Consider the following 14,077-nt stretch of genomic DNA (forward strand, 5'->3'; position numbering starts at 1 on the left):
AATTAGGAAGGCTAAGCGAAGTGGGTAGGAGGAGGGTGGGCTTCTTATCTTGTCCTCTCCGTCCTTTTCCCTCTGCTCTTTGCTTCTGGGCTGCAGCTTGCTCGACTTTGACTCAGATCTCACAGCGAGGGAATCCAAGTATTGGACTGGTTGTAATAATAATGAGGAGATTAATGTCTTTTGTGGGGAAAGTTCTCATTCAAAGTCAAGAGAGGTTTTTTTTTTTTTCCTCTGCTCAGGGGGGCTGTGATGAACTTTGCTGCTGAATATCAAGATGAATGACAGAGAGAAAGAGCAAGAGAGGAAGGGGAGAGGGGGTGGTGGAAAGAAAAATTGCAGGGAAGGAATTGACGGTTTCAATCCAGCTCTGGTGGAAAGAAAGATGAGGGGAGCTACAGAGGAAGAGAGAAAAGAGTGATGGAGCAGACAGAAAACAGAAAGGGAAGACAAAAAAAATACAGGGGAGACAAAAAAAATACAGCAACACAGCTCATTGTCTCCATCCTGCCCCTGCCATCAATCTCCTGAATGTCAGCAGCCTTACACACACACACACACACACACACACACAGCCCGCCTGCCTACGCGGAGTAATGAATCATGGCAAGGTATGGCACAGTGCAGCATTTGTTTGAGGTGGTGTTTTTCTCCTGTACTGACAGGCTTTGTGTAAGTGCTTTGTATTGTGTGTGTGTGTGTGTGTGTGTGTGTGTGTGTGTGTGTGTGTGTGTGTGTGTGTGTGTGTGTGTGTGTGTGTACTGTGGATATGGAAAGTAGTGGCATGTAGCCCAGCACCCGGCTGCGTGTGTGTACTGTACAGCGTACATGTGTTTTAAGAGTACAAAGTGTCTTCTATGTGACCAAGTCGCCTCCCAGCAACAACAGCTTTATGAAACAGAGAACAGACACAGAGTTGTTACTCAGGATTGTTGTGAATCCTATTATTATATAATATGATTTATTATGAATGATTAATTTAAGGATACAAATCAGGGGGGTAGCTAAAATTGAAGACATTGAAGTCAGGTACTCGTGTTTTTTTGAGAATTGGGGGTTTTTAGCAATACATTTCTTTATTTTCTTTATTAGATTATAGAACTAAAAACATTGTACAGGCTGATTCCTGTATGTTTAGATATATCTCTGGGATTTTTGACCACTTGTAGTGCTATGGAAGAGAGTTTTTACCCCAATATTTCTTGTATCTGTATATGCAAAGCCGACCAGGTGATGATGAAACATTCCTGCCAAAGGTTTCACATTATTCCAGTGATTGAAAGGTGGCCGTGATGTACCAAGAAATGTGGCATTGTGCCTGCAAAGGCAAGGAAGAAGATGCTTCTAGGACACATAAAAAAATGATTAAAGGGATGGTAATGATATTGGAACAGATACAATATTTTATTTTAAGGGATGTAGACATATTTTGACCCTTTTATATAGATTGTAGCAAACTGCACACCAGTTAAATAAATAATACTGTATAAAAACTCTTGATACTGGATACATCAATATTCAATGCTACAGACATGTATGTCAATGTATTAATCCTAACCCCAAAACCCGACGGCGGCTTAGAAAAAGCATGTTTTGTTTAAAAGAGTGCCAAAGAAAAAACACTTCCCCTAGAAATAAGCAGAAAAAAACGTTGTTCATCAGATTCTTAAAATGGGATCCCTGAATGCGCCACGTTGACAGCGCTGCCATTATGTAAAAAAACTCCAAAGTTAGGCCAAAAAAATACTAAGTGGATACAAACCTCACATAGTACATTGATTATATAATCATTACACTGCCAAATCAACCATTTGCATGATCAAGGAGCTGTAAAATGCAAAATAATTCTACAGCTCTCAGCTACGTGGAGGCAGCCATGTTTGTTTACTGCCATGCACAACCACTTGATGAAAATTCATCCAAACTGACTGAGACCTGCACCAAAACACAGCGCAGCCTAGTGGTGAACAGTGGTAGAAGAAGTAGTCAGATCCTTTACTTAAGTAAAAGTACTAATACTACACTGCAATAATACTCTGTTACAGTATAAGTCCTGCATTGAAAATGTTACTTCATTAAACGTATATAAAGTATCATCTGGAAAATGTAGTTTAAGTATTAAAAGTAAAAGTACTCAATGCAAAACTAGTAACTAAAGCTCTTACATTGCACCACTGGTGTTACCTGTGAAAATGTAACGGTCATAACAGTAGAGAATGTTGGACCCAAATGCAGAGATGGCAGGCGATGTGATGAGCTTGAATATTTATTAACAAAAAATCCATACAACAAAAGGTGTCCAAAAACAGCAAGCAAGGTTATCCAAAAAACGAAGCAACAAAGGCCAGGAACCACGGGAATAAGCAAAACGGAGACAAAAACAGGCAGACTAATACACAGCACTCCGACACAGAAAATACAATGACCTGACAACAGACAAGGGAAACACAGAGACTAAACACAGGAGGTAAAGAGCAAACAAGCATCACAAGGGCCGGAAAACTAAAGACAGGAAGTAAAACTAGACAAGACAAGGGAGAAAACAGAGACTACAAAATAAAACAGGAAACACTAACAGAAACACACAATCATGACAGTAATTAATTCTTTGTGTGAATGATTTACAGCCAACATTATTTTTTCCCTGTATTGTGTATACATGTGTTCTCTTAGGGAAATGAGTTATTATCTGATTCAATTGTTTTTCTATTTAAAAAAAAAAAAAAAAATCAAATAAATGTAACTTACGTTTTTCCTTTTTGTTATGTTTATGCCATTATAACTTTGTTATACTGCTCATAAGACATTTAGGAGTTATTATTACTTCTGCCCATGGTTGTGCTTGTTAATTTGAGATGCAAAACTTGCAGATAGAGTGAAACTGAAAATGAGCTCACAGTGAGTAATAATGTGACAGGAGCAAAAAACGCTCAAAAATGGCTTGGGTTTCAGAGGTCCGACTTAACGAGACCAAATATTGTACCTCACACAGCTGCACATCTTCCTGTACGCCTCCTGTCACAGATTCTTTGAGCAGGAAACAGGCCTTTTGCCCAACACGGTATTCAGTTGCAGAAATCGAATATGCCAATGTTCTGTACAAATTCAAACACTGTTCTCGACACATCCAGGCAGGTGAGAATGACAATTCTCAAGGTACCTGACTCAAATAGTATTTGCTAATATCTCTTGGCTTTAGTTTGAACCAGTCTGGAGTCCCAGATGGTTGGATTTTATCACATCAGGTTGGAGTTAAGAGTTATTAGGCTGGTTACCAAAAAGCATATGGCTCAATGGGTGTTCTCACAAATCATTTTCTTTTGTCCAAACTTTTACTTTGTTGTATCTTTATTTCATTTTAGGTTCACACCGCACAGTTTAAAAAGAAACACACACACACACACACACACACACACACACACACACACACACACACACACACACACACACACACACACACACACAAACAAACCATCTCACAGACTGAAGATAATCACCTCTTCTGAAGAGTCCATCATGTTTTTTTAATCCTCCATGTTGCTACTAGCAACTGCGTTGAGGAGGGGTGGGGACTGTGCACGATCATGGAAGGCTTGTATCATGTGGACGCGCCGACAGTGTTGTTGTCATTACTTAGAATTCCTTAGAATGGGGGAGACAGAAACTACGCACTATAGCTTTAAGTTAGTAAATGTTGATCTAAACCATGGCTATGCTAGACATCATGTGCTTTTGTGTGTGAAGAACTGCACCTCTGTTTTGTTTTTATACCTGAAGGTTAATCTTAAATTTTATAAAGGTGAATTTGTTTTTTGGATATTAGCGGAGGTTGGTTTCTGTTTTAAGTGAGGGGCCTAAAACCTGTATAAACCACTGTAGGAAGGCTTTAATATCAAGAATAGTAAGTGTGCAGCACTGCAACAACAATATTACAATTGTGTGTGTGTATATACAGGGTACAGTAACAGTCTGATATGTTAAAAGATACTGTACGTCTGTTGTCCATCTGTTGTTTTATATTTATTTTCATACCAAATACTCACCCACCCCCACCATGAATATGTACCTGTAAATACATATAGCCTAGATATAGAGTGTATCCATAAATGTGTAGATGGGTACAGTAGCTACCTACATGAGTATAGGAGAGGGTGAGAGTGGGGAATTGTGTTGATACCAAGAGCTATAACTGGCAAATGTTAAATTATATTTGTCTAGCAATTTATAACACTTAGTTTTTAATAGTTGTTAGTTTTATAATGAGAAACAGTATATGATGTGGATCAGACATGTCTGATCCATTAAATAATGTCAGTGCACAGGGTTGATACACACATATATGGTTGTTTCACTATCTTTGTGGGGACCCGTCATTGACATAATGCATTCCCTAGCCCCTTACCCTAACCTTAACCATCACCACTAAATGCCTAACCTTAACCCTTACCCTCACCCTAACCATAACCTAATTCTAACCCTAATCCTAAAACCAAGTCTTAACCCTCAAACAGACCTTTAACCTTGCTGTGCAGACCCCACAAGTATACTGTATTCCCTGGTTTTTGGACCCCACGAATATAGTAAAACAAGCACACACACACACACACACACACACACACACACACACACACACACACACACACACACACACACACACACACACACACACACAAACACACACACACACACAGCACTTTTCCTGCTTGCACTGCTGCTGATATGTCCTTGTACTGCCACACATAAAACACACACTCTCTTTGCACCGACTCATTTCCATACACATTGAGGTGCATGGGCTCACATGTCCGCACCGATACACATTCACACACAATCAAACGCCACCTGCTGGCATGTTAATAGGTTGTCAGTGTGTGTTGTACCATCCAGCTCTGTAAAAAGGAGACTTTAGCAGAGGAAACAGGTGCAGCAGAGCAAGCACACCAACCCTCTGCCCTGGACTCTCCATTCACAGGCATACTGTCTGAGTCTGAGGTGCCAAATGTTCAGCCTGTGGGGATCACAGGGTGGCATTGAGAAGAGCTGGACTGTTTTACAGTGTGAGGCAGGGTGGAGGGAGGAGATAAAGGAGGGGACAGAGAAAGGATGGGATGAAAAGAGCGAAAAGGTACAGAGGGGTTTGGTGAAAGAGAGAAAGGAACACTTTGAAATCTGGCTGGGGGAAAGAAGAGCGGGAGGAAAGGGGTTGCATCTCCTTCATACAAGATCCAACATTAAAATCACAGTCCGCAGGGAATCACTCCCTGTTTCCTCTTCGATCCTGGTTCTGTTCTCACCGGAAAACACAGCCCTGACCTAGCTGGCATGATTTCTACTGCTCTCATATATTTATGCCCTGGGAAACAACAGGGACGCAGAAATACACAGACCTTCTTTAAACACTGGCTTTATAGAGAAGAAATGAATTGCATATGATTAGATACTTTTTTTTCTTTAGTGTTACGGTATAAAAGGGTCATTCCACAAAGCAGGAACCAGAATAGAACGCATCAATATCAAACATCTGCAAAAAAAACATTTGCTCCACTACTGCAATCCACGATTAGATAACTAGAAAACACAAACAGAGTGAACAATCTGTTGCTTCAATCCTTAAAGGATCCCCAAAAATGATTTGCAGTATTTACATACAGCACCAGCTGTGGCATTTGATTGGGTTAGGAATGTTTGTGAATGTATGAGGCTTGTTCTTTTCTACTCATCGTTCAATTCATACCCTGCTGAATACTCTAGCTGTATGTCACTTGAAATCGAGGATACATCAAGTGTTTGCGATATTACAATTTCTGTTTCGAAGTTAAATATAAAGCACATTTAATATTTCACAACCTCACAGTTCTGTTGTGGTTGCTCAATGTGTGGAGAACTCAACATATTGTAAGGTATGAAAAAAAAAGCCATTATGTAAAAACAGATCGCTAATAATTCATACATAGCTCCTGCCTCTAACTGGTAAATATGTAGACCAAGTTTGATTCTTTAGATGAAGCTATGAAGCCTGGAGAGCACACCATCTTTGACCTTGCTTGTGTTTTGCATGTTTAACGTGTTGTTACCGTGTTTCATTTTGTATTTTTAAAAGAGAATGTTTTTCAGTTTTTAGAAGATTGTGGACACATTAAAGCAAACTATTCACTTGGGCTCTTAAGAGGGTATTTTCAGGAGTCACAATAGGGTACACCAACACACTGCTTTGTGAGACTAAAAGGGGAACAAAAGACGATATTTTAGCTAAGACACTGCAAATGTTACTTATTGTGTACGCTGCTGGACCTGGGTACGAATTTCGTTCCTTCATTTCAGAACATGTTTGAATGACAATAAACTAATCTGAAACTGAATCTATTACAACGAAGTATGTGAAAATGCCTAGCAGGAGTTAATCGTTTTCATTCTTGTAGCTTGCTTAATCACATACTTTACTTCATGTAGGCCTATTCCATTATTAGACAGGACGACAGGTAGTACGGGTGAGACAGGATTGTATGGAAAGGACAGGAGAGAGAGGAATTACAACTTGTGTTGCTGTAGCTGTGATGTCAAATGTGACAGCATTCGATTTAGACTGAAGCAATGTTGGAAGGAAATGTCGACCTTGTCAGATTGTTGTTGTGACGTTTAAGAAGAAAAGGAGAGCTACATGTTAAATTGCCACTATGAATACAATAGCGTCTAGTCACCCACTCAGTTCATGGCTGTAGCCTTTGCAGGTCCACTGATGACGGCAGCAGTGCTCGGCCCTTTCAGGGCTGTATACAGTGACACACAGGGATGGGAGGGGTGCTGCTTTTAATCTCTGGAGACAAGGGAGAAGAGACAGAGGAAGAGGTAGTCTCATGTGGGGCCAAGGTAATGTATGACTTCTTGTGGTAATCGCTGTAATGAAGCAGGGAGCTGGTTGAGAATGAAGAGCATGCTTCCACTTCTACAGTCCGGTGGGGCCCTGAGAGCCTCAGCAAACGAGCCCAGAGGTCCAGGAGATAGAGTGGATAGTGTGTGATTGGGAAGGAGGAGGGAGGGGAGGGGTCGGATGAAGCTGGATGAGGAATATTTTTGGGTAGAGGAGCTGAGAGCAAGAGAGGGATCGAGGAAGGGAAGCTTAGTCTGAGCTGTGAGAGTGTGTGTGATAAATTCCTCATTTCTGTGCTGCCAATGAGAGGAGCACAGACGAAATGGATGTTCCCGTGTCCCTGTACTTTTTTTTAATCCAGTCCGAGGCCACATTTGGCCATCTATCAGTGCACCGTCTCCACTGTAGCATGTGAGTAGGTATTGTATTCCATGCACAATTGAATCACAAAACCCACTTGGCAATTTGATCCGATTTTTGGTCCATGCATAATTATGTCCTCAAGTCTGAATGTAGGCGGATGGTGTATGCCCTTCCGTAGGATTTTTATGGAAATGCAGTCACTACATACAGCACGGTGAAAGCTTATGTTCCATCACATATTTCCATACTTAGAATTCTTATCCTCTGTTGTTTTTATAACAGTCTGAAATCTATTTAGCTCATATATGATACACAGGGAGTACAGTTATGATATCAGAGTGACAGCGTGTTGGCCGGAGAAAAGTGCACCAGACTCGACAACATGATGTCAGCACAGTACACATCACAGGACCATAATATCTTTCCAGTGCAAACACAAGTCTCCAGTCAGCTGGCAGGTGACAGTCTGTCTGTGCATGAGTGCGTGTGTGTGTGTGTGTCATCTCTTTGATCAAACAGGCGTTTTTCTCCACACATGCATTTTCTCTTTGTGCGACTCCTGCTCTGTCCATGTTTTTTTTTTTTGGCAGCATGTGCACAGACGTGTGTTTGTGTGCATGTGGGAGTGCTTTTGGATCATCCTGTTAGACCAGCTAGGAAAAGAGCCGTAGATTGGCTGAGGCTTTATTCTCCCCTCTCTCTTAAAACACAAGGAAAATAGCAACTGTGGAGGAAGGGAGCAGATGAAAATAGCTCAGTAGGCAATCGCTGACTCACAAGGCAATGCTGGTATCCAGGCATCCATTCCAGTATATACATCAAATCAACTAGCTGTTGTGTAACTCCCTCAGTACCTGTAAATCAGATCATTCTTGGTGTGTCTAGTATGGCTTATGTGCACATGTCCCCTCCGTGGCTGCATATAAAGAGGGCGGGGACATCACAGTTGCCATTTATCATTTTTGACAGCATTGCCCAGAGCCTTTATGGCCGGGGGAGGCAGGACAAGGCTGGTTGGCTGCATTGTGGTATTGTCATCTAACTACCCAGCTCATTCATCATGCCACTCAAGGAGCATAGGCTGTCACAGCTCATATTTTTTTAAGTACTGTGAAATGGAACAAGAGCATTAACCAGACTCATGTGTGAATCAGAGTCTGTTTAACACATTAGCTGCTGTACACACACTGGTTACTCATGCACCTGCAGGGCAGCTCTCACCAAAAATGATATGTAGTTATTGCGAGAGAAAAAAAGAAATACTTAAGGCTGTATTAAGATAGTGCAGGTGCATGAAGTTAGAAAACACAAACAATATGAGGATAGCTGATGTAATGATGTTCTACGTGCAGAAATAAAAGTATAAAGCTGACTCTGGTAAGTCTCTCATCTTCCGTTGCTGACAATTAGATGGGGAAGCTAAAGCCAACATAGTGGTAAATACTTGCTTTGCCTCGCTTGTCAGAATGACAGATTTGCTCGATGTGGAGGAGTCAAAGACAGGCCCACATCCCCGTAGATGATCAGAAACCTGGATAATCTTAAAGTGTGTTCAGGCTAATCTCGCATTATTCGTGCAAATTTGACCACTTAACCAGTGGTTCTGCATCTGCATCTGGGGTGCCTGAGGGAAGGGCCAAGGCCATTTACTTCAAAGCTGCTATAACCAATGTTTTATTTTTAATTTAAAAGTGTCAAATTTAAATGTAAAGACAATGTGAAAGGGGTCGCTCAGAGTGATGAACCTACAGAGAATTATCCGCTGAATCTGCAGCTTCTCTCAACTCATTGTTTAGCTTTCCGGCTGCAACTTTACTGTTTTGGTTCGCCGGTCGTTCTTGGCCACTGTTAACACGATGCATTTCCGAGTCACACAACAGTAAGAAATAACGATCATCAGATGGAAGTGATGGGAAGATTTACCACTGTAAGTTGGCTCAAAGAAAGATACATCTCAGCCCTCAAGGGACAAAAAAGTGTACTCTGAAAGCTAAGTGCCACGCCGAAAAAAAGAATCTGTATGGAGGTGTGCTGTAGTTTGGGAACCTTATTGCTAGTGTGTGTGTGTGTGTGTGTGTGTGTGTGTGTGTGTGTGAGAGTGTGTGTGTGTGAGCTCAGCCTCTTGACTGATCTCAGAACTTACCAAGTTATTTTCCTTCTTTTCTAGGTTGTTCTGTACATTCGTGAATTGAATTCAGTCTTTGATTAAGGGCAAATTCTTTGCTCAACTAGAAACATTTTCACATTTTCACATTTTTGTCTTCACTTCACTTCTCCATCTATTTGCGTCCACTGCATTGCATCTTTGCACCGACTTGATGTGCAATCACGTCTGCCTCTAAAGTTCACTTAAGCTTCTCTTTGAATCATGACACACAGAGATGAATAATCCTGATTCTCTTTGTTCAAATATACTGAGTCATCTTTAAATTTCACATGGACCAACAGTGTCCCTCAGTCTGCCTCCCATCTCTCTCTGTACCCATTTTGCTTTTGAATATTTTACATTGTGTGTGCCAGAAATCCGACTGCTCTCAGACGACTGTGGCTTTGTTTTCTTGTGTTTGTCTGCCTTTTTTTTTTTTAGCACTGCTGCCGTAGCACTGATAGTCGACCCCTGCCAGGAATATGAAATGGTGTTTTTTTGGTAGGTACATTTAATTGAATGGAAACAATCTGGTGATTTCATAATGAATAAGCACATAACTGTCTGTCCTCAGGTTGAGGCTCTGAGTGATGCAGTCTCTGTTCGGAGGAGGGGAGCTGGGGCTGCTGGGCGGAGGCGGCGACGCAGGAGGCCTGAAGGAGGATGGCTGTGGCAGTGTGGTGTGGCACTCCTCGCAGCTGCCCCCCGACGATGTCTACTCGGCCTCCCACTTCGCCCTTATCACCGCCTATCAGGACATCAAGACGAGGCTGTCCTGCCTGGAGCGCGAGAACACCAGTATCAAGAGGAAGCTCAAGATCTATGAGATCAAGGTAAAGAGTTTTCACTTCGAAGCACAAAGTCAAAGGATGAGGAGATTTTTTTTTAAACCAATTATTATTGTCCTTGTTGGTATCAGACAGAAAGCCTCCAGTGCTGACAAGGATAAGGCCAGTTATGTTTTGATTTATGAGTTTTTTAAAAGGGGAGTGAGCTGTCCACCCTTTAGCATTATGGAGGCAGCGACATTGTACACAGATAAAAGGAGCGAAAGCTTTGGTGGGCTTTGATCCTTGACCAGCGGGGAAATAAACATGATAAATCATTCTACTATTTCTAAGCAGAAGGCTATTGATGTTCTAATTCCTGTTTAAGTGAAAAATAATATTGAGTAACAACGGCAAGGAGCCCTGGGAGCAACTGAGGGGCTGTAAAAGAAGTTTGGCACACATCACCCCTTGTTGAAACTGAATTAATATCTCACAGGAGCTAATGTAGCTGAGCAAACATAGCCCTTTAAAGTTACCATGATCTTGATGATGTTTACGCCTGGTATTAAAGGCCCTGAACACCCACACAGGTGTTTATAGTTAATGTGGCTGATTGGACCTTTTCCAATGGCGCGTTCATGCCACCAATGACAGGGACCGCCCCCGTGATTACGTTGTTTTTCCGACTACCAGCGTTCACATAGTTAGGATGGTCGGGATGAACTTGTTGCATGACTGCCACCAACTGTTGGCCGTAGCCTAGAGCATCAGGTGTGTGAAAACCTGGTGAAAACATGGAGGCCACAATAATTTGCTGCTGTTTTCTTATGCGAGCATACAAACAGCACATCGTCAGGTGTGTTTGTGTTATCTGCAGGACAACCAATGGGAAAGGTCACGGATAAGGTGTTGGGTTTTTTTATACATAGGCCTATTTATGAATAATTTGAAACATGTTATGTCTGTGTATGTTTCTCAGCAGAGGCATTTGTCCACAATAAATAAGTTTATTGTCATTGAAATATGTTCAGTGAACCAAAGTCGCCTACATCAAACGTCAGTTATCAACAACGCGTCACCAACTGGGAAACTCGGTTAGCAAAATCTGGCCTGAGTTTTCCACCTCTGATTCATCAAATTGTGAATGATGACGTTTTCACTCGGAAAAACGTTTTTCCGATGTCCATGAACGCATGGCAAGACTGTGTGGGTGTGGTTAGACTGAATGATTGACATCTTCCTGAGTCCACTGTTAGTGTTGTTGCACCTGTTAGGGCGGGACAAATGACACCTTTGTCATCCATATTGGTAGAATGAATTTGTGACCTAATAAGTTCCCATCAAAGCTCCGGCCCACCTTCAACTCAGCCAGAATAACTGAAAACACCTGTGTGGGTGTTCAAAGGCTTTAACATGGAATCTGTGTCTGCATGATATCTAGGTAATGAAGAGGAGAGGTCACAGGCTTTTGCTTTAAACCGTTACATGATTTTGCCTAATTGGATCCCGGTTTGCAAATTATGTCGGCAGAGTTGGTTCAAGTTCAAGCTATTTTTTGTCATTGTTGTGAAAATAGCAGGAGCAGTTGGACTTGGGATACGTGAAGAAGGTTCTGGATACTTTGATGACTTACTGAGAAACATTTAATGAAATCTCGATTGAGGAGAATTAGGATTAAGCAGTACAAAAAACCTCAAAAGTAAAATAAAATAAAAACTATATTATAACTTTTGTCCCAACCAATGTATGACCATTCGTTTAGTAAATTGTAGTAAGTAGTTATTTTGTTACTTCTTCTTTGATTTTATCTTAGGTTTACTGGCGCTGACAATATCAGTTTGATTAATTATTATACATTAGGATTATTGGTGAAATCGATTGGGAGTCAGCGGGGAAATAGTTACTGTATATGAAGAATGGTCACGTCAAAGAGCTGCACACAGAGTTCTGAAGGGCTCATCCCCAAGATATTCAAAACAGATAAAGAGTCTAGCCTGATCCCAAAAAAATGAGCTCAAGCACAAATATTTTTTTACTATTCAAAATATTATTCTGGATCTTTATGAGAAACAGAGTTTCTTCTCTTGTCTTCAAGTCAGTGACACTGCAAACATTTCTGCATAGCCAGGCCTGCTTGCTTGATGGTGGAAAGCAGACTACTTCTCGGTTGGATGAGAAAGCAGGTGAAGCAGAAATCCACCTCCTCGCAGTAGCTGGCCAAAGGACACATATACAGGGGGGGTAGTAGCGTAAAGGAATAGCGTGGGAGGACAGAAAGTGAGGAAAAGTGGAAAAAATAAGTGGAAAGAGGGAGCTAAATGGGTGTAAGGATGCAGTGTAAGACACAGAAAGAGGAAGAGAACTGAGAGAGTAAAATGAGATAATGATGCAAAGAGCAAGGGAGAGATAAATTGCTGAAATTAAGAACAAAGGGGATTAAAGAAAAAAGAAATCCTGGATATTCTTATAATTAACATGAGTGTATGGCGTTCTACTTATTCTAGGAATTATATGGTGTAACGTACCTACTTTCTCCTCAGCTTGTGTTGCCGAGTTTTTTTGTTGGATTTAGAAAAGGTATTTTATGATTGATTTTTTTTTCCCAGTATAGGAGGAATTAAGAGCAGTATGATGGAAATGTGCTTTGACTTTGTCTTTTCTCTCCTGACATATGTATCAGTGCAAAAAACCGTTCATCTTTTTGAGTGTGCAGCTGTTACTGAAGGCTGCCACATCGCTGTTGGCTTACTCGCAAGCGGCAGTTTGTTCAGGGCCCATTCCCAGAGAGACAGGTGTTGATTTTGGGGAGAGCATGGTGTTGGCTGTTTGGAGTTATCATAACTGTGCATATGTAAATATTTTTTAGATTTGGATAATCAATCATAACAATAATCACAACATTAACTCCTGAAATGTCCAAATGCACATCTGGAAAGACCTTTTGCCCAATTGCAAAAATCTGGATTCTTTTCTATTATTTTAAGCCTTTTTTTATTTATTTTTTTTTTTTTTGAAAGGAGAGGTAAGTGTTGCTGCAGGTTTTCTCTAAATACAAGATGCCTGAGTACAGCTGCTGTAAAGATGCAGATGTAAGTGCTTGCTATGGGTTAAAGTTAGGTTGTTCTCCAGTTCAGAGCTCCCGATGCTCGGCAGTATGAGGATTCTTGAGACCCCAAGGGGGTTCTGCCCTTGTTGCGAACATTTACTGTTAAACTAAGCACAGAGAGGTGTTCTGCTAAATGGAAAAGGGTTGTTTGCTCCTCAAATAGACATCGCATCAGCGGCAATGACTTCACACAGAAAATGAAAAGCCCTCCCTGCTCATGGTAGGCACTCTAAATGTAAATGTGTTCATTTAGGGTGAACCACATGCAGTTATATAACTCTTCTCGTGTGTTTCTAGCACAGCAGTTGCTACCAGACAACAGTTTAGCACTATAACTAGACAAATTGCTTACTTCACAAGTAAAACAACAGTCAATGTGGCACAGCCTATTTCCTACAGTTATGATTACATAATCAGTCATATCTGCATAATTGCAGCTGCATATAATGCAATTCTTTCTCCATAATTTAAATGTTCACAATGCTGTTTGCATCATAGTTGCACCTCATATCATATACAACAGCAAATATGTTTTCCCCCGGGAATCATGAGTTGTGAGGCAATAAGATGCAATAATAATATAATTATATAATAATATACATATGTTAATATCTTTATTTTTCTTACTGTCAAAAAAAAAACTAAACACACAATTATTGGATCTACTAACAAGTATTATGTGTGTATCAAAGCCTGATATATCATCTTCCTCTGTGCCGTAGAGGTCCATTGTTGTTAAAAACACATGAATGAGCCACACTGTTGCACTGGGTGACATATTCCTTCATTTGGTCTTTTCATGGGATTTGTCGTCAATAAAATAATAT

The 14,077-nt window shown here is 40.9% G+C and overlaps 1 protein-coding gene across 2 annotated transcripts in view; it reads left to right on the plus strand.

The window, feature by feature from the left end:
* tbkbp1 (TBK1 binding protein 1) overlaps positions 1–14,077 on the plus strand; it is a 60,046-nt gene that overhangs the window by 18,564 nt on the left and 27,405 nt on the right. The window contains exon 2 of one of the 2 annotated variants that reach the window (XM_031315392.2): positions 9,949–10,207. In XM_031315392.2, coding sequence (XP_031171252.1) covers positions 9,965–10,207 — 243 coding nt within the window. In that variant the 5' untranslated portion in view covers positions 9,949–9,964. The remainder of the gene's footprint in view (positions 1–9,948; positions 10,208–14,077) is intronic. The other variant, XM_031315391.2, reaches the window with a different exon arrangement.

The sequence above is a fragment of the Sander lucioperca genome, chromosome 22 (assembly GCF_008315115.2).
Source record: "Sander lucioperca isolate FBNREF2018 chromosome 22, SLUC_FBN_1.2, whole genome shotgun sequence".
NCBI classification, from domain to species: domain Eukaryota; kingdom Metazoa; phylum Chordata; class Actinopteri; order Perciformes; family Percidae; genus Sander; species Sander lucioperca.